This window comes from Scyliorhinus canicula, chromosome 15 (genome assembly GCF_902713615.1).
Source record: "Scyliorhinus canicula chromosome 15, sScyCan1.1, whole genome shotgun sequence".
Lineage (NCBI taxonomy): Eukaryota > Metazoa > Chordata > Chondrichthyes > Carcharhiniformes > Scyliorhinidae > Scyliorhinus > Scyliorhinus canicula.
In genome coordinates, this window is record NC_052160.1 from 4,430,652 (window position 1) to 4,451,980 (window position 21,329).

The 21,329-nt window shown below is 45.9% G+C and overlaps 1 protein-coding gene across 3 annotated transcripts in view; it reads left to right on the forward strand.

The window, feature by feature from the left end:
• Positions 1-21,329, forward strand: part of myh11b (myosin, heavy chain 11b, smooth muscle) — a 165,522-nt gene that overhangs the window by 62,356 nt on the left and 81,837 nt on the right. For 2 of the 3 annotated variants that reach the window (XM_038819567.1, XM_038819570.1), the window contains 2 exons: positions 11,041-11,143; positions 20,669-20,689. In XM_038819567.1, coding sequence (XP_038675495.1) covers positions 11,041-11,143; positions 20,669-20,689 — 124 coding nt within the window. The remainder of the gene's footprint in view (positions 1-11,040; positions 11,144-20,668; positions 20,690-21,329) is intronic. The other variant, XM_038819568.1, reaches the window with a different exon arrangement.

The window sequence follows — 21,329 nt, forward strand, 5'->3', positions numbered from 1 at the left end:
GCTGTAGAGCCTCTTTTCTCCCAGCATTTCCAGAATGACTGTTGGCCACCTCATTCTTCTGAAGTCCTGAAAAGAGCATGCAGGTTGGGGTGGCACAGTGGTTAGCACTTTTGCCTCACGGCGCCGAGGTCCCAGGTTCTGGAACCAGTCGTGCAGTTTGGAGTGTCGCCAATGTAACTCTGCTATTTAAAAAGGGAGGTAGAGAGATAACAAAATTATAGAAAGCCCGGCATTGGTAATGGGGAAAATTCTAGAATCCGTTATCAAAGATTTTATAACAGAGCACTTGGAAAACAGTGTCAGGATCGGACAGTCAACATGGATTTATGACGGGGAAATCATGCTTGACAAATCTACTGGACTTCTTTGGGGATGTAACTAGTGAGTTGACGAGGGGGAGCCAGTCGATGTGGTATATTTGGACTTTCAAAAGGCTTTTGACAAAGTCCTGCATAAGAGATTAGTGTGTAAAATTAAAGCACATGGGATTAGGGGTAGTGTATTGAGATGGATAGAAAACTGGTTGGCAGACTGGAAACAAAGAAAGGAATTAATGGATTTTTTTGAATTGACAGGCAGTGACTATTGGGGTACTGCATTGATCGGTGTTGGGACCCCAGCTATTCACAATATATATGAATGAATTCGATGAGGGAACAAATTGTAATATCTCCATATTTGCAGATGATACCAAGTTGGATGGGAGGAGGATGCACAGATCCTTTTTGTGATTTTGACAAGTTGAGTGAATGGTAAACAAATGGCAGATGCAGTATAATTTTGATAAATGTGAGGAGCAGACTATTATTTGAATGGCCATAAATTAGGAGAGGGGAATGTGCAATGAGATGCCTGTGTCCTCGTACTCAGTCACTGAAGGCAAGCGTGCAGATACAGCAGGCGGTAAAGAAGGCAAATGGTATGTTGGCCTTCATAGCGAGAGGATTTGAGTACAGGAGCAGGGATGTGTTGCTGCAATTATACAGGAGCCTTAGTGAAACCCCACCTGGAATATTGTGAACAGTTTTGGTCTCCATATCTGAGGAAGGATGTTCTTGCTATGGAGGGAGTGCAGCAAAGGTTTACCAGACTGATTCCTGGGATGGCGGGACTGACATATGAGGAGAGATTGAATCGGTTAGGATTGTAGTCGCTGGAGTTCAGAAGAATGAGAGGGAATCTCACAGAAACCTATAAAATTCTAACGGGGACTGGACAGGGTAGATGCAGGAGGGATGTTCCCGATGGTGGAGGAATCCAGAACCAGGGGTCACAATCCGAGGATACGGGGTAAACCATTTAGGAATGAGATGAGGAGACATTTCTTCACTCTTGAGAGCGGTCGGCCTGTGCAATTCATTACCACAGGAAGTAGTTGAGGCCAAAACATTGTATGTTTTGAAGAAGCAGTTAGATATCGCACTTGGGGTGAAGGGGATCAAAGTACATGGAGGAAAGTGGGATTAGGCTATTGAGTTGGATGATCAGCCATGATCGTATTGAACGGTGGAGCAGACTCAAAAAGGGCCGAATCGCCTGCTCCTATTTGCTATGTTACTATGTGATTCATACAAATGATTGAAATAGCGACGGTAAAGGACTGCCTTTTGCTTTTCATTTCCGCTTTAGTTTATCATCCCGTACCTACAGGAAGCATATTCTGGACTGTCAGCACAGTTATAAATAGTAACCACTCAATAGCATTTCCGTGTGCCCATCATGATGCCTTGATCTTTACAACATGGTCGCCTTTAGTAGGAAGTTACTCCAAAGGGCACCAAATAAGGAAAAGTCCCGGTGACTTTGCGGAGAACTGGAGATAGGTAATCTGTTTGATGAGAGGCAGTAAGTACAAACTGTATGTCACTGGCCACAAAGTAATGCTATATTTGTAAAATAAAATACTACTTCTACGGACATTTAGTACCTCTGGAAAAATGTATGTTCCGAACAAGAGCAAAGATCGCCTGGATTTAAATAGGTTCTGAAATTCCATGTTGGCCGCCTGGCTTTTAGTTTTTTTTGGGGGGGGGAACAAAGAGATGAGGAGCTTTTTTTAAATGGTACATTCTGCTTAACTTTAGAGATAGTCTGATCTGGACCAGTTCCAATTTTCTGTTACCAACTCTTTATCAGATTGAAATAGAATTATTTGGAATCCCTTGAGTTGAAATGGATGGGAAGTAGGGACTTCTTGTAATCTTACGTATTTTAAACAACACTTCCTGTAATGGGGTTAGGCATGTTCTATTCTCGAGTTTGTCTGTCACAAATATGCTGTTGTTAAAACTGCTTTTGATGCTAAACTAGAAGAGAGTTAATAATGTTTGCAGCTTGACCATGTGTGAAGTTTCCTGCCTGGGGTGGAGTGTTTCAGCTATGAGGAGAGGCTGGAGTTGTTCTCCTTAAAGCAGAGGAGGCTGAGGCGGGGCCTAATCGAAGTGCGCAAAATTATAAGGGACACATAATTGGCATCCCAGGAATCAGTCTGGTAAACCTTGGCTACACTCCCTCTATAGCTAGGGTGGATAGGAAGGAACTTTTCCTCTTGGTACAGGGCCAATAACCCGGGGCATAGATTTAAGCTAAGGAGCAGGTGATTGAGGTAGGGCAGCTCGGTAGCACAAGTGGATAGCACTGTGGTGTCACAGTGCCAGGGTCCCAGGTTCAATTCCCCGCTGGGTCACTGTCTGTGCGGAGTCTGCACGTTCTCTGCGTGTCTGGACCAATTAGACATCTGCAAAATTATTTAATCTTAGTCAGTGTATCAGTAAATCTGGTCTAACACCAAGTAAGGCTAAGGAGAAATTCTAAGCCAGAAATTGCCAACATTTCCCGTCTAGTTCCTCTCTGCTCATTTTCTAAAGTTGGGATATGTCTAATACTATACTGGTATTGTTGGACACTGATCTGATGTTGGTACATTGTAAGGGTCAGTTTTGAACTAGGCTTCCTTCACACCTCTCTGCTTGAACTCTGTACATGTCCACACATACAGGTCATCTCACTGATGTCAGAATTTGCATGTCCATTTCAATGTTGAAAGGGGACGCGATCTACTGGCCGCGTTACGCCCAAAAGGCAGCTTGGTAGATGCTGGGAGATCCCTCTTTCAGGGTCTACCCAGGTCACCTGGTGAGATCTAACACAATCTTGCAAGATGTCGCGATCTGAATCCCGCCCATTGTGGGTGGGATTACTATTCTGCAAATCTGCAGATTCGGAACGGCACTCGCTTGGGATCCCTTGGGATCGGAGGGCCCAGCTGCTTGCCCTCTGGGCAAGGTGGCACACTAGCACTGCTGGTGCCACCCAGGCATCTTGGCACTGCCAGCCTGGCACTCTGGCAGTGCCACCTGAGTGCCAGCCTGGCACTGCCAAGATGCCCAGCTGGCACTGCCAAGCTGGAGGGACTAAGGTGCCAAGTTGACATTTTCTCACAAGGAGGATTGGGCCCTGCCTGGGTGCTTGAGCTGCGGGGGGGCATGGGGGGTAGACTCTTCTAGGTGGGTTGGGGATTTAGGGAGGTTCGGGGGTCGAGAGTTCGGGACGCCATTTAAAAATGGCATCCTGATCTCCTCCTGCACTGAGTTCCAGCGAACGGAGCTCTTCGGTGCTGGAAACGGGACTAATTGCGGCTTCACGGGGAGTTCCATGCTGAGGCTCCCAATAGAACCGACTCCCAGTAGATAGCGTGGAGATTCTTGGTGCTATGAGCGCCAGGAAACACCCAGTTAAACATGCTCATTACAGGACTCTGTTTCCATTCGGTTAGATAGCGCCCACAAAAACAAATGACTAGGTCACTGTCCCCTGTCCTTCATCAAAATGTGATCTTTAACCTCTTGGGCACGGTAGTACAGTGGTTAGCACTGTTGCTTCACAGCTCCAGGGTCCCAGGTTCGATTCCCGGCTGGGTCACTGTCTGTGCAGAGTCTGCACTTTCTCCCCGTGTCTGCGTGGGTTTCCTCCGGGTGCTCCGGTTTCCTCCCACAGTCCAAAGACGTGCAGGTTAGGTGGACTGGCAATGCTAAATTGCCCTTCATGTCCAAAAAGGTTAGGAGGGGTTATTGGGTTATGGGGATAGGGTAGGGGTGTGGGCTTAGGTAAGGTGTTCCTTTCAAGGGTAGGTGCAGACTCGATGGGCCAAATGGCCTCCTTCTGCACTGAAAATTATACGATCTATGATCTGAGGGAGCAGATGGGCCTCTGTTATTGGTATCTTTGACAGTGCAACACTCCCTAAGGATTGCACCAGAGGGTCAGCCTGGAGTTTGGTGCTCCAGTTCTGGAATGGAACTTGAACTCAAATAACCTGATTCAGGGGTGAGAGTGCTTCCCACTGAGTCCCGACTCACACATAGATCAATGATCAAAATTCAGGCCACTTCACTTCCGCTTTTGGACTTCTCTTCCTAAATATTTTTTGATTTGTTCTTGTGATGTAGTTCATGCTGCCAAACCCACATTTGCTGCTCTTCTTTAGCTGCCTTGGGAGTTAGCTTAGTCCACAGAGGCTTCACCTCCTCTTCATATTGACACGAGAGATGTTTGATAATAAATTTTTGTTCTTTTTAAATCAACAAAGTGTATTAAATCTTTTCCTGAGTTGGGTAGCATGGTGGTTAGTATAAATGCTTCACAGCTCCAGGGTCCCAGGTTCGATTCCCGGCTGGGTCACTGTCTGTGCGGAGTCTGCACGTCCTCCCCGTGTGTGTGTGGGTTTCCTCCGGGTGCTCCGGTTTCCTCCCACAGTCCAAAGATGTGCGGGTTAGGTGGATTGGCCATGCTAAATTGCCCGGAGTGTCCTAAAAAGTAAGGTTAAGGGGGGGGGTTGTTGGGTTACGGGTATAGGGTGGATACGTGGGTTTGAGTAGGGTGATCATGGCTCGGCACAACATCGAGGGCCGAAGGGCCTGTTCTGTGCTGTACTGTTCTATGTTCTATGTGAGCGAGACCAGCATTTGTTGCTTATTCCTAACTTCCCTTGGGAAGGTGAGTTACCATCTCGAACTCTACTCCCTGTACACACACGACTGCGTGGCAAAATGTGGTTCCAACTCCATCTACAAGTTTTCTGACGATACGACCATAGTGGGCCGCATCTCGAATAACGACAAGTCAGAATACAGGAGGGAGATAGAGAACCTAGTGGAGTGGTGTAACGACAACAATCTCCCTCAATGCCAGCAAAACTGAAGAGCTGGTCATTGACTTCAGGAAGCAAAGTACTGTACACACCCCTGTCAGCATCAACGGAGCCGAGGTGGAGATGGTTAGCAGTTTCAAATTCCGAGGGGTGCACATCACCAAAAATCTGACGTTGTCTGCCCACATCGACACTACCACCAAGAAAGCACAACAGCGCCTATACTTCCTCAGTAAACTAAGGAAATTTGGCATGTCCACGTTAACCCTTACCAACTGCAATACAGCCTGGTATGGCAACTGCTCGGCCCAGGACCGCAAGAAACTTCAGAGAGCCGTGAACACCACCCAATCCATCACACAAACCCGTCTCCCATCCATTGACTCCATCTACACCTCCCGCTGCCTGGGGAAAGTGGGCAGCATAATCAAAGACCCGGCTTACTCACTCTTCCAACTTCTTCCATTGGGCAGGAGATATAGAAGTCTGAGAACACGCACGAACAGACTCAAAAACAGCTTCTTCCCCACTGTCAACAAACTCCTAAATGACCCTCTTATGGACTGACCTCATTAACACTACACCCTGTCTGCTTCATCCGATGCCAGTGCTTATGTAGTTACATTGTATATCTTGTGTTGCCCTATTATGTATTTTCTTTTATTCCGTTTTCTTCCCATGTACTTAATGATCTGTTGAGCTGCTCGCAGAAAAATACTTTTCACTGTACCTTGGTACACGTGACAATAAACAAATCCAATCCAACCACGCAATGCTGTTGGGGTAGGAGTTCCGGGATTTTGGTGCAGCAGTAGTGAAGGCTGTTTGGTGATATTTCCTTTTTGACTTTACTGTAGCGGTTTGGTGCAACCGAGCGGCCATTTTCAGAGAGAGCCGTTGAGAGTCAGCCACATTGCTGTGGGTCTGGAGTCACATGTAGGCCAGACCGGGGAGAGATGGCAGATTTCCTTCCCTGAAGGACATCAGTGCACCACACGGTGTTTTTTGTCAGACTATCGAAGAGTCTCCGTAATGGCCACCATGAAATTAGCTTTTCATTCCAGATTTTTTGAATTAGTTGAATTTAAATTCCACCAACTGCCATGGTAGGGGTTGAGCCAGAGTCCGTCTCTGGATTTCTAGTCCATCGCTGGTACATCGCACTTATCTGAAGCACAGCCAACTTTTACTTCTTCATTTTCAGAATGTTTTGCAGTTTGATAAACAGGATAACTATCAAAAACCTTAACAAGAGGGTGGAATCTTTTAATTTGTTTCCTGAATTTTGTAGATCTAGATTAAAAGAAGCTCACTGATGAAAAAACAAGTCAGCAGAAAGGATTTCTTTTCTGAATGCAATGCATATGAACTGTGGGCTTATTATTGTGTGGATGAAGGTATTGATTCTGACAGTGTTTTATCTGTGTGATTAACTACTCTAAACACCTCCCGACAGCTCATTTTCTTTAAGGAGTAACTGCTATATAAGGATTTCTCTGCGCTGAACAATATCTTGAGAATAAAGTTTATTACACAAGTTTAAATATTACTTCAGCATCGGGAGCAACCTTTTTCTAAGCAATAACAGAATGCTCAAGGCCGAGATGAGATTTGTAGATGGCAAAGACATCAAGGGATATGGGGACAATGCGGGACAATGGAGTTGAGGTAGAATAGCCAGCATGAGTTAGTTGAATGGCAGAGCTGGCTCGAGGGGCTGAATGGCCTACTCTGCTGCTATTTGCAATGTTGTTATGAATACATCTGCTATCCCAAATGTAGAGATGTCCAATAAAGTGCTGTGTTTTTTGTGTTGGGATTCTGAGCACTAGGGATCAGCATTACACTTGAATTTTGGGCGGGGTAGAGGGAGGAGGGGGCGGGAGGTACAGAAGTAGAAATGTGTCCTTGTTGCTCCCTTTTCAATACAGAAAACGGAGGCCAGGCCAGTCTTAGCGGTGCTAGTGCGCTGGCAAACGTCACTTTCAGGGTGTCTGTGGGACCCACCTGAGGGGCTGCTACACTATCAGAGGTGCCAACTTTCAGATCAGATCTGAAAATAATCCATCTCTCGGGTTTACAATACCCCCCAAGGCACTCGTTGGAGAAGAGTAGGAGGGTTCTCTGGAAGGCCAGGCAAACCTTTATCCTTTGCCTACATCATTTTAAGAAAAACATCTGCTCCTTGTTGGCTGTGGGATCTTGCTGTGTCACAGCTGCCCTGTATGCTTGCATTCCAAGAGAGTCTGCACCAAAAGTATCTTGCTAACTTTGAGGATGTAAATAAAATGCATTGGGCGGATGTTTCGGCTGAACGTGCCTGGCAATTGGAAATTCCCACCCGAGGTCAACAGACCTTTACATGGTCTCCGCGATGTCCATGGCGATCTTGCGGCAGGCGTGGAGAGCATTTATATAATGCATGTTCGTTCTTTGGTCTTGCAGCCATAAACAGTTAATTACAGTTATCTGATCTGCTATTTGTGGGATCTTGCTGTGTAGAACTATATCTGCATGGTAGTAGGAGGTTTGTTGGATACAATTAATTTCAGTTAATTTAATTCATACTAAATGCCCAACAAAGCCTTCTTCCTTGTAGATAAGCCCTATTCTTGCATATAGTCTCCTCTAGTTTCACGCGTTTGTTTATCCCGAGCACTTATTATATTACCCATCTGAAGGTGCTAGTTATTACTCCTGATCTCCTAAGTGTCCTGCAGTTGGTGACCCCTGACACTTGCTTTGTCAGGCTCCTGCTTCTGGTCTTTACTGCTCGAGTTTAATTTAATAAATCACGGTAGCACAGTGGTTAGCACTGTTGCTTCTCAGAACCCGGATCCCAGGTTCGATTACCGGCTTGGGTCACTGTCTGTGGGGAGTCTGCACGTTCTCCCCGTGTCTGCGTGGGTTTCCTCCGGGTGCTCCGGTTTCTTCCCACAAGTCCCGAAAGACGTGCTGTCAGGTGAATTGGACATTCTGAATTCTCCCTCTGTGTACCTGAACAGACACTGAAATGTGGCAACTAGGGGATTTTTCACAGTAACTTCATTGCAGTGTTAGTGTAAGCCTACTTGTGACAATAATGAAGATTATTATTATTTTTGAAAAATATTTTATTGAGGCATTAATATATTAGCACAATGGATAGAAGCACAACCCCAATCCAGCCAAAGATTATGATATTTAGAGTACCCAATTTTTCATCTTTTCCAATTGAGGGGCAATTTAGCATGGCCAATCCACCTACCTTGCACATCTTTCGATTGTAGGGGTGATACACAGTCAATAATACACGACGAGTTGATAAAGTTAACTGAGGCTTTAATACACTAAACAGCAAGCCACCTGCCTCTGGACCCGAACTGGGGCCGGAGGCGGAGACTTGCCATCTTTATAGAGAAGCCCCGAGGGGAGGAGCCACAGGCAGAGCCAACCTGTACAAACCCAGGCATGCACAATACAATACAGTCCAGACAATACAATCACGTGGTTTACCACAGGGGGTGAAACCCACGCAGACACGGGGAGAATGTGTAAACTCCACAGGGACAGTGACCCAGAGCCATGATCGAACCTGGGACCTTGGAGCCGTGAGGCAGCTGTGCTAATCTCTGTGCCACCGTGCTGCCCTACTGCTCGAGTTATAACCAAAAGGATTTGCCAGTGAGTTACTATGTGATGCACTATCAATTGCACAAAGACGAAAGTTGAATACAACTGAGGCTTTATTGCTCTAAGATGTGTGGCCTCCTACAGCAGCTGGCGAAATGGCTGCTGCATGGAGGACACACATATTTATACTCCGCCTACTGGGCGGGGCCAGCAGGCAGGGACTACCATCGTACCTGTAGTACAGGTCCTACCATACATCACCTAATATAGGTGCAACAGTGGTTTACCACACTCTGTCCTGGTACAATATTACCTTGCAGTGGCTCTCTGTACTGCAGTCAGTACAGCCTCGCATTCGCAAATACATTTGATATTGTACACCCACCACTGCAGTGGAGCAGAGCACAGTTTGACATCAATATCCATCGACAAGTCACAGCTTCGTTTTCAGCTACTGTTTCAGTTGTGAATCAATTCAGCCTTCCAATTCTTCCTGGGGTTTTTCATCGGCCTGCTTACTGTGCAGGTGAGGAACAGCAGAAACTCTCACACTTGCAAACGCACACCTCACACTCGCACTCCTTCTTTCACACACACCTATTCTCTCGCACACGCGCCTCCAAACACGCACACACCCTTCCCAGTGAAAGAAAAATAATGAAATTCCTCCACAGCCCAGTCACCTAACCAAGTAAATAAAAGGCCTTCTCGTCACCTGAGTTTTTTTTTGAAACAAAACAACTAAAATATAAACCGTTAAAGACCTGGAGTAATTTACCTGACTTAAAATTAAACGGCGATCTTGGGCAGGAAATGGAAGAAGTGCTGTATTTGGTTCACATAATCATCCAGCTTCTGTCAATGTTTCATCAACAATTTACTGTAATCGAGAGGGAAAAACAGGACTGGATTATAGCTGGAGACAGAAGTTGTGATTTAGCGTCTTCTGATGTGCAATAGGTCTTTGCAGTCTTTACTGTTTTTATTTTAGCCTGTGGAAGCTGGGTTTGATGCAGGAGTAGGACATACAGGAATTGCCCGAGTGTCTGGTGTTGCTTGTGCCATTAAGAAAAGGATCATGAATGGGCAGCACGGTGGCACAGCGGGTTAGCCCTGCTGCCTCACGGCGCCGAGGTCCCAGGTTCGATCCCGGCTCTGGGTCACTGTCCGTGTGGAGTTTGCACATTCTCCCCGTGTTTGCGTGGGTTTCGCCCCCCCAACCCAAAGATGTGTAAAGTAGGTGGATTGGCCACGCTAAATTGCCCCTTAATTGGAAATAAATGAATTGGGTACTCTAAATTTAAAAAAAAAAGAGAAAAGTATCATGAATTTCGAAGTCTATGGAAATCCAGAGCTTGTAAAGAATCCTGGGAATCCAGATGCTTAATACCAGGAAATTCAAGGGCACAGCTGATTCCAGCAGAGAAACTTTGCCTTTTATGGTGTTGTACAGTTCAGCAAGACATGGTGTGGACATTATTCATCTCCATCTTAATGCAGGTTGAACCTGTGCCAAAGTTCCAAGTGAAACCTTAACTTTTTGTTCATAATTATGTACAAAAAACAAATTGATTGGAATAAAAATTAAAACCGCGCACGGAAGGATTAAGAATAGTTTTAAGGTGGTACAATTTAACCATTGCGGGGGAAAAGAGAGTATGCTTGTTCGTGCAAATGGAGTATTGCAGATTTGGCCTTTTGCAGTTTTATTTACAGGAACCTAACTCGCTCGCGATTGTTTTAAAACTGGGGAGGTGGGGTTGGGGTGTACGTGAGCCCCCGAGGGGCCAGTGGGAATGTTGAGCGTCTGAGAAGTGGGGGAGGCGGGCATTCTGAAGGTCACTGTGGGGGTCGAAGGAGCCGTGATGGCTTCATTTGCAATTGGGGGGCGAGGGGTGGGAAGGAAGGAAATGGAAGGGCGTGGGCATCCTCGCAGAGTCTGGGAAGAGTGTTCTTACTCTTACAGTCCTCCCACAGTGTTGTCCCACACCTCCCACCATAGTTGAGATGTTGCGTCCATGGATGGTGTCACCAAGGCCTCGGCCTACCTGCAGTGGGGGGTCTCGGCCAACTCCAAAATCAACAAAAGTGAAACTGTGACAGGTGAGAGAGGAGGAGCTTGTTAATTGGGTTTAATCTTACCCTGCCCCCCCCCACATTCCACTGGGTCAGGGGGGGCAGGATGTTAAAATCGAGGACACATAGCTTTGGAATCAAGAGTCTGTAGCTTTTCGATCATAATGTGCAAAGTCACAATAACGCGTGGGTTTCCTGCACAGGGGCGAATCTGGAGCTGGGAAAACAGAAAACACAAAGAAAGTCATTCAATACCTGGCTGTGGTCGCTTCTTCGCACAAGAGCAAGAAAGATGTCAACGCTATTGTAAGTCTATTACTTTCTTCATATTTTCTAATTGTGAGATAACATATTTGGTACGAAGATCTTTTGACTGTTGTCCTGTGAAATCTTCAGGTCAATATTGCATCCAAAGAAAGCTTTCATGATCTGCCTTTGTCATAGAATGTTTAGTTAATGTGATGACTGCTGATAATTGAACGTTTGCATAATGAAATCAAACACAACAATAGTTGTGATCGGAAAATCAGGGAACAGACCCAACATTCCTGGCCAGGTTTCACTGTATTTAGCTCAATTGGATGAGCACTGGTTTGTCATGCAGAGCAAGGCCAGCAGCATGGGTTCAATCCCCGTACCGGCTGAGGTTATTCATGAAGGTCCCACCTTCTCAACCTTGCCCCTCGCCTGAGGTGTGGTGATTCTTGGGTTAAATCACCACCAGTCAGTTCTCCTTCTCAAAGCCGAAGGTCATCTGGGACGACGGAAGCTTCACACTTGGAACACTGTGATATCTCTCTCTTGTGTGTCTCTCTGTCTGTCTGTCCCTCTCTCTCTCTCTCACACACACAATCCCATCTTTTTTCTTCACTTCCTCTTGTATTCTGTTCTTGTTTGACATTGAATTCCGTGTTCTAATTGACTCTCCCTGGTTTTGATGCTGTGCTGCTCATTAACAACTCTTCAATCTGTTTGGTTAATGAGACACACTGTTGCTTGTCCTATCCACAGGTCTCAGTTGCACTATAGAGGAGATGACACTTTTTGGAAATAGGAATTTTTAATGTACAAGTCCATGTAAGTTTCTGTACAATGACAGTCCACTGTACTCCCCTGCCGTTCAGAACAATCCAACCCGATAATAAAATAGTCCAAAATAAAAAAAAACTACCATTAGTAATTTTTGTTACTTAGGTTGGTGGAAATTATGAGTTGACAGCCATTAATGGTACAGAACGGAACTCTTTCCATTTTCTTTTTTTTAAATAAATTTAGAGTACCCAATTCATTTTTTCCAATTAAGGGGCAATTCAGCCTGGTCAGTCCACCTACCCTGCACATCTTTGGGTTGTGGGGGCCAAACCCACGCAGACACGGGGAGAATGTGCAAATTCCACACGGACAGTGACCCAGAGCCGGGATCGAACCTGGGACCTCGGCACCGTGAGGCAGCAGTGCTAACCCACTGCGCCATCGAAATGCCCTAACTCTTTCCATTTTCAGGCACTCGGTGTCAGGATCAAGTGCTTCCAGATCCAGTCTCGCACATCCGAATGCTGAGTAAATATTCCCCTCCTCTACCCAACAGTGACCATTGACAGTCTCCCAATTGTAGTAATTGTAGCAATGAGAGAATAATTCTAAATGATTCACTTTTGCTGTGACGCTGTCGGAGTTTCTGATGGGGCTGTTGCCTCACCTTTTTTTCCAAGAATCAATTGCATCTTTGCAAATTTTATTGTATCATTTCATAATAAACCATCATTTTCGATTTTACGCGCACAGAATCAACACACACATCTGTTTTTTCTCCTTTCCCTCCTGGGCAGCATGGTAGGACAAGTGGATAGCACTGTGGCTTCACAGCTCCAGGGTCCCAGGTTCAATTCCCGGCTTGGGTCACTGTCTGTGCGGAGTCTGCACGTTCTCCCTGTGTCTGTGTGGGTTTCCTCCGGGTGCTCCGGTTTCCTCCCACAGACCAAAGATGTGCAGGTTGGGTGGATTGGCCATGATCAATTACCCTCAGTGTCTAAAAAGGTTAGGAGGGGTTATTGGGTTACGGGGATAGGGTGAAGTGAGGGCTTATGTGAGCTGGTGCAGGCTCGATAGGCTGAATGGCTTCCTTCTGCACTGTATGTTCTATGCTTTCCTCCCCTGATCTCAACCACATCAGTGCAATATGAACATGTACACAGAAGGAGACTAATCCTTGTGCCCCCCCCCCCCCCCCCCCCCCTCTGCCACACCCACCCCCACCCCCATGCTATTGGCAGAGACTCAGGATCTGGGCACTAGTAAATCTTGATTGTATTGCAAAAAGCACCGTGTAACTAGAAATCTTCGAGTACAAACTTATTCCACAAAACTATGTCAGTTGGATCTAACCCGAGATTACAGCACGTTCTGATGTCCATGACAATTGGGTGAAAGTCCACAACTTTCCGACAAAATAAACTAACTCTGCAACTTCCAGGAGATTGATTACTGGAGTTCAGTTGGGAACTTGTTGAAACAAACTGGAATAAGGCAGGAAGCCAGATCGATCAGCTAACAATGATCACCTTCGAGGGGTATAAACTGATGGCATCCCTCCAGGGGAGGCAGTGATGTAAATAAAGATTATTTAAACATTGGCTTTTAGTCATGTAACTTGTACACCCAGTGAGGAACCAATCCAGTCCTTGTGTGAACACTTAATAAAGAATATTTATTATAATACAAAAGAAGAAACGCACAACAGAAGACTGATATACACTAGAACACTTACACATGTTATCTGAAGTTATCTCCTGTTCCCAAATATACCAACATTCCCTGAACTCACTGAGAAAGCCCATTTCCCAAGCAACATCCAATTTTTGTAACTCTCTGGGTCAAATCCAGTTAATAATTACCACACAATACCACTTGGGTGACAAGCCTGGGAAACATCTCTTCTTTGTTCAACGAAGGCACAAAAGTTTAGAGGAGCATATCTGCCATGGCTCTAAATGTTTTTTTTATTTGACAAACCATTTTATTGAGGTATTTTTGGCATTGTGAACAGCAACAATATACAGTAGTGTGCAAATATCGATAAAGAAAAAACATAGTGCAAATAGCCACTCCTCTCTCGCAAATAAAACCGCCTATTCTTCTCCCCTACTCTACACTATTCAACCCCCCCCCCCCCCCCCGCTGATGATTAATTCTCCACCTCCGGGCGAGCCCTGATAGTGATCCTCTTCAGGCAAACTTAATTTTTTCCAGGCCAAGAAAGCTTGACATGTCCGAAAGCCATACTTCGGTCTTTGGGGCACGAGTAGGCCATCTGGCCCCTCGAGCCTGCTCCGCCAGTCAATGAGATCATGGCTGATCTTTTGTGGACTCAGCTCCACTTTCCAGCCCGAACTCCATAACCCTTAATCCCTTTATTCTTCAAAAAACTATCTATCTTTACCTTAAAAACATTTAATGAAGGAGCCGCAACTGCTTCACTGGGCAAGGAATTCCATAGATTCACAACCCTTTGGGTGAAGAAGTTCCTCCTAAACTCAGTCCTAAATCTACTTCCCCTTATTTTGAGGCTATGCCCCCTAGTTCTGCTGTCACCCGCCAGTGGAAACAACCTGCCCGCATCTATCCTATCTGTTCCCTTCATAATTTTATATGTTTCTATAAGATCCCCCCCTCATCCTTCCTTCTAAATTCCAACGAGTACAGTCCCAGTCTACTCAACCTCTCCTCATAATCCAACCCCTTCAGCTCTTGGATTAACCTAGTGAATCTCCTCTGCACACCCTCCAGCGCCAGTACGTCCTTTCTCGGGTAAGGAGACCAAAACTGAACACAATACTCCAGGTGTGGCCTCACTAACACCTTATACAATTGCAGCATAACCTCCCTAGTCTTAAACTCCATCGCTCTAGCAATGAAGGACAAAATTCCATTTGCTTTCTTAATCACCTGTTGCACCTGTAAACCAACTTTTTGTGACTCCTGCACTAGCACACCCAGGTCTCTCTGCACAGCAGCATGCTTTAATATTTTGCCACCACTAGCTACTGATTGCCAACCAGAGAAACACCCATTAATCCCCACTCTTTGCTTTCTATTAATTAACCAATCCTCTATCCATGCTACTACTTCACCCTTAATGCCATGCATCTTTATCTTATGCAACAATCTTTTGTGTGGCACCTTTTCAAAGACTTTCTGGAAATCCAGATACACCACATCCATTGGCTCCCCGTTATCTACTGCACTGGTAATATCCTCAAAAAATTCCACTGAATTAGTTAGGCATGACCTGCCCTTTATGAACCCATGCTGCGTCTGCCCAATGGGACAATTTCCATCCAGATGCCTCGCAATTTCTTCCTTGATAGATTCCAGCATCTTCCCTACTACCGAAGTTAAGCTCACTGGCCTATAATTACCCGCTTTCAGCCTACCTCCTTTTTTAAACAGTGGTGTTACGTTTGCTAATTTCCAATCTGCCAGGACCACCCCAGAGTCTAGTGAATTTTGATAAATTATCACTAGTGCATTTGCAATTTCCCTAGCCATCTCATTTAGCCCCATTAACTTGCCCATCACTACCTCCTTAGTGATAACAATCATCTCCAGGTCCTCACCTGTCATAGCCTCATTTCTATCAGTCACTGGTATGTTATGTGTCTTCCACTGTGAAGACCGACCCAAAAAACCTGTTCAGTTCCTCAGATATTTCCTCATCTTCCATTATTAAGTCTCCCTTCTCATCCTCTAAAGGACCAATATTTACCTTAGCCACTCTTTTTTGTTTTATATATTTGTAAAAACTTTTACTGTCTGTTTTTATATTCTGAGCAAGTTTACTCTCATAATCTATCTTACTCTTCTTTTATAGCTTTTTTAGTAGCTTTCTGTTGCCCCCTAAAGATTTCCCAGTCCTCTAGTCTCGCACTAATCTTTGCCACTTTGTATGCTTTTTCCTTCATTTTAATACTCTCCCTTATTACCTTAGATATCCACAGTCGATTTTCCCTCTTTCTACTGTCCTTCCTTTTTGTTGAGATAAACCTTTGCTGAGCACTGTGAAAAATCGCTTGAAAGGTTCTCCACTGTTCCTCAACTGTTTCACCATAAAGTCTTTGCTCCCAGTCTACCTTAGCTAGTTCTTCTCTCATCCCATTGTAATCTCCTTTGTTTAAGCACAAAACACTAGTGTTTGATTTTACCTTCTCACCCTCCATCTGTATTTTATATTCCACCATATTGTGACCGCTCCTTCCGAGAGGACCCCTAACTATGAGATTATTAATCAATCCTGTCTCACACAGGACCAGATCTAGGTCCGCTTGTTCCCTTGTAGGTTCCATTACATACTGTTCTAGGAAACTATCACGGATACATTCTATAAACTCCTCCTCAAGGCTGCCTTGACTGACCTGGTTAAACCAATCAACATGTAGATTAAAATCCCTCATGATAACTGCTGGACCATTTCTACATGCATCAGTTATTTCTTTGTTTATTGCCTGCCGCACCATAATGTTACTATTTGGTGGCCTATAGACTACTCCTATCAGTGACATTTTCACCTTACTATTCCTGATTTCCACCCAAATGGATTCAACCTTGTCCTCCATAGCACCGATGTCATCCCTTACTATTGCCCGGATGTCATCCTTAAATAACAGAGCTACACCACCTCCCTTACCATCCACTCTGTCCTGCATGTATTCTTAGCAACTTATGACAAATTTCCAGGTCCACCTGTTCAAAAGAATCCAACACTAATCAACTACATAAGAGCTAACCTCACGCAGGTGCACCTCAGTCCTTTATTCAATTCCTTTACTCAAATGGGAAACCTCCACAGTTCCTCGGGGCATGAGCAAGACCAGACTCGGAGAACTGGAGAGAAGATCGAAGAGTGGATTGCAACCTGCAGCGAGCAAGTCGCCCACCACAGATGCCATAATCTATCCAAGTTTAGAGAATTTCACAGACAGCTTCAGAGCGCTGACTGAATCCTCGCAGATATTCAAGACCTTCAGTCCTTATGCACAAAGACCCTGGAATCGATTGACGTTATCCCAGGCATGGGCATCACCTCCGACCCAAGCCTTTGCATACTAGGCCCGAAAGTGTTAAGGAATCATTGTCACTTGTTGTTTTTGCACAGGTTTTGGTCCTGCCACCGGGAGGGTGGATTCTATTCCATGTTGTGGGAACAGTTGGCAGTCAGACCAAACTGGAATGCAGGGGGCTGGGCAATAAAGACATTATGGGCGCCCTCCTGTAAATTCAATAACTCGAGGACCTGCAGAGATTACAGGTTCCAATGACCAATTCAACCTTGGCAGGAGCTTTGTGCAGCAGAATCTATTACAGGACTTTAGTTGTATCACTGTGGGGGAATGCGGCTGCAAGCTGCCAGGAATAAGATTTGTATTAACCAGTACTCATGAGGTCATAGATCCATTACTAAGTAACCCAATGTGTAAAACTACAGAGCTTTATATGATCCCTATTGTACCTGATAGTATTGTGAATTCCGTGCTACGGCTTGTTGTCCACCATGTCCTGAAAAAGTGTAGGCACGAATGATTTTCCAATGCATTGAGTCTATGAGGCCTCTCGGATTTAACCTGACCTTTTGCTTGATAATACATTTCATGAAAATACATCGAGCTAATTGTGTGGTTTCATTAGGAGGCTGCAGGCAAATTTAGGAGCCTTTCTGTTTGAAACCTATCTGACCCACGCAACACACTCAAAACTACATCAATTGCGGGGAAATCAGAGACAGGAATTTGGCAGGCAATGTATTCCACAAGTTGGAAAATACCTCAGTCATTTGAATTGCAGTAAAGACATATCAGTCCCAAAAAGGGAAATGGTCTCGATTGTGGACAATACTCGTCATATTTATTTGTTATAGCAATATTTCTAAACAAGCTATTTATGGTGTTTTAGAGCAGTGTTTGTGTCCAACGTTTGCACAGTATCATCTTTTCCTGCTTTGTCAATGATTTTATTATTCTGAGTGGGTTTGGGGCAATGCTTGTTCGGAAACTCACCCAAAACTCTGGTTGTGAGATCCTGGGCTATTTTAATGTCCAAGCTTCATTTAAATCCCACTGGCAGGCTTCCTGGCTGGAAAAGGTAGGAATTGGTGAAAAGTCACAGGACCCACCAACACAAGGTAGGTAACGGGCCGAGCTGCAGGTTCTCGCGTTTGGGAAGTAGCGGGGGAATCCAGAGCTGGGGACTTCTCAGCTAACTTCCAATCCCGGCTCATCTTCTTCCTGTTGACTTCACCTGGCAGGTAGCTCACTGACACACATACCCATTCAAACAACAGCAACGTTGAAGTCAGGTCCCGATTGTTGTCATCAAGATTCAATACACTTTTCCAGAAAAAACATCCAGGTGCTATTGCTGCCTGTTCATTGAAGCAAGATAACATTTCAATAGTGGGGTGTGTGTAGTTTACAGCCAGATAAATAGCCTGGGCAATTTTAAATGCCACCTGTCTGATTGTGATCTGGTATGGTTAAAATCATTGTGCGGAATTCTCCGACCCCCCGCAGGGTTGGAGAATCGCCCGGCGCCGGCGTAAATCCCGCCCCCGCCGTGGCCAGAGTTCTCCGCCACCCGGGAATCGTCGGGGGTGGGAATCATGACGTGCCGGTCAGCGGGCCCTGGTCGGCGGGCCCCCCACGGTGATTCTCCGGCCTGCGATGGCCCGAAGTCCCGCCGCTGTCAGGCCTCTTCCGCTGACGTGGTTGAAACCACCTTTGGTGCCGGCGGGAGCAGGCGGCTCGAGCGAACTCCGGGGTCCTGGGGGGGGCGCGGGGCGATCTGACCCCGGGGGATGCCCCCACGGTGGCCTGGCCCGCGATCGGGGCCAACAGATCGGCGGGCGGGCCTGTGCCGTGGGGGCACTCTTTTTCTTCCGCCGCCGCCACGGCCTCCACCATGGCGGAGACGGAAGAGACCCCCCTCCACATCACATGGGCCGGGGTGACGTCAGTGATGTGGAGGGGGGTCTCTTCCGCCTCCGCCATGGTGGAGGCCGTGGCGGCGGCGGAAGAAAAAAAAAGAGTGCCCCCACGGCACAGGCCCGCCCGCCGATCTGTGAGCCCCGATCGTGAGCCAGGCCACCGTAGGGGCATCCCCCTGGGGTCAGATCGCCCTGCCCCCCCCCCCCCCCCCCGGGGCCCTTTCGCACTGCCTGCTCCCGCCGGCACCAAAGGCGGTTTAAACCACGTCGGCGGGAGAGGCCTGACAGCGGCGGGGCTTCGACCCATCGCGGGTCAGAGAATCTCCTTCACACTCTCGCTCTCTCCTCTCTCCTCTCGCTCTCGCTCTCGCTCTCTCTCACATTCACACACACACACGCTCTCACTCTCGCTCTCTCACACACGTGCTCTCTCACACACACGCACACACGTGCTCTCTCTCGCACACACGCGCTCTCTCTCACCCACACGTGCTCTCTCTCTCTCACACACATGCACACGTGCTCTCTCTCGCACACGTGCTCTCTCACACACACGCACACACGTGCTGTCTCTCACATGCACACACGTGCTCTCTCTCACACACACGTGCTCTCTCTCACTCACTCTCTATCTCTCTATCTCCATCTGGATTCCAGTTTAGAATGTTTAGCTTAACGGAATTCATCCAGGTCAGCATGAAAAATCCCTCGCCGCAGTGAGACACCAAACATGGTAACTCAACACGGATCCACAGTCCCAAATCATTTCCTAATTCAGGTCGATATCACATGAAGTATTATGATGTAACAGTAAATGTTATAACCATTTTACAATCTAGGTAATGAGCTCTGGCAGCAGTTACACCATCAAGCCAGCAGGCTAAGAGAAATGGACCTGTTTGCATGAAGCAGATTTAGCCATCGCCTGTACAACTGTTCTGAGTGACACTGTGCTATCCAAGGAATATGTAAATGATACTTTCCTGGACCAGTTAGTTTTCAGTTGTGACTTCTGAGAGCGGTTGAACTGAAGGTTGCAGCAATGGAGCTATTATCAGAATAGCAACTTCCAAAATGTTAATTTATTTTAAGGAAATGCAGCTTATCTGTTCAAACACATGTTGAATTACAAAAGTATATTAGCTAACATTGACAGCATGCACTGTTTTGTTCTGCTGCTTCGGATAACACCAGCTGCTACTTGATGCAGTCTTAACTGAAGGATGCTTCAGGCTCTGAAATGAGTTCAACGTGTTTATTGAACTATTAACTCAGTCTAACTGTACCGGCTTGCTCTAAGCCACGTGCTGGGTGTGATGCTGCTGATCAACCCTGTCCAATTCTCTAGATGACTGTCTGGAAAGAGGCAGGGTGTGAGTGCCTCATCCCTTTTATAGTGTTTATGTCATGTCCCTTGTGTGGTGATGCCACCTCTGAGTGTCCTGACTGCCCATTGGTTGTGCCTTATTCTGAGTGTTCATTAGTTGTATGTTTGCATATCATGACATGCACCACAAAAATGTCATTTATCATTGTTTTCATAACTTGAGTTGTAATGTAGACATTAGGACAGGTTGTACCATCTCTTCTGCAAGGGGGTGAACCAGGGTCTTGCCCCTCTCACTGGAGATGTTTGGGCATCGTGAGGCACTTCTTTCATACCATGGGTGAGGTTGCTGACCGCCTGGAGATGTCTACCCTTTTCATTCTAGAAATTCCTCGGACTAAATGAACATCTGAAATTGTGGATTTATCACTGGACTTTGGAATGTGGTTAATTTCTGTTTTATAAAGAATTACCTGACACTTATTATTCTACTGACATATTTGTTTTATACCATATTATCCAACTACAGCAAGATCCTGCTTTTGCATACGTGAGTAATTGAGAATGTTCGATCTGTGTTTATAGCACAAAGTACATACCCTGCACGTTACTCTTGCACAGAATCTTGATGTTCAAGTGAAAGAAGGAGTCACTCACCCCACAGATGAACAGAAATACAAACAATAGCACAAGAGGTTGCATGCGTTATAAAGTTCATTTAAAGTGGTCTTCGTCAGTTACTCGGCAACATTTTGCCACTTTCCCGAAACTCAATTCATTCAACCTGCATGGACTGTCCGAGGTGAATCATTTTAAATTGGGTCCTTTCTCTGTTACATGTTTCAAGTGAAGATTGCAGCTTTGAAAATCCCCTTCAGGGGGTTTAGAGGCACAAATTTCACTTCCCTTTCCAACGCCATATCCGAATGTTCCATACAAAGACATATTGAAAGCCTGCATGTGTTGTGTGAGTCCTCCATTGCGGTTGGCCTGAGGTATGGACATTCTGATCTGATCTTTTCATGATGGTGAGTTGTGCCATGGCCATTGGCCAGGAACTGTCCAGCAAAGTGGGGAAAAGCCGAGATAATTCCCAGTATTCACATACAGCCTTGCGGGTTGAATCTGAGTTTTGACAACAAGCCAAAATTGGGATTGTTGTGAAGTAAAGCTTGAAAGAACCAGAACCA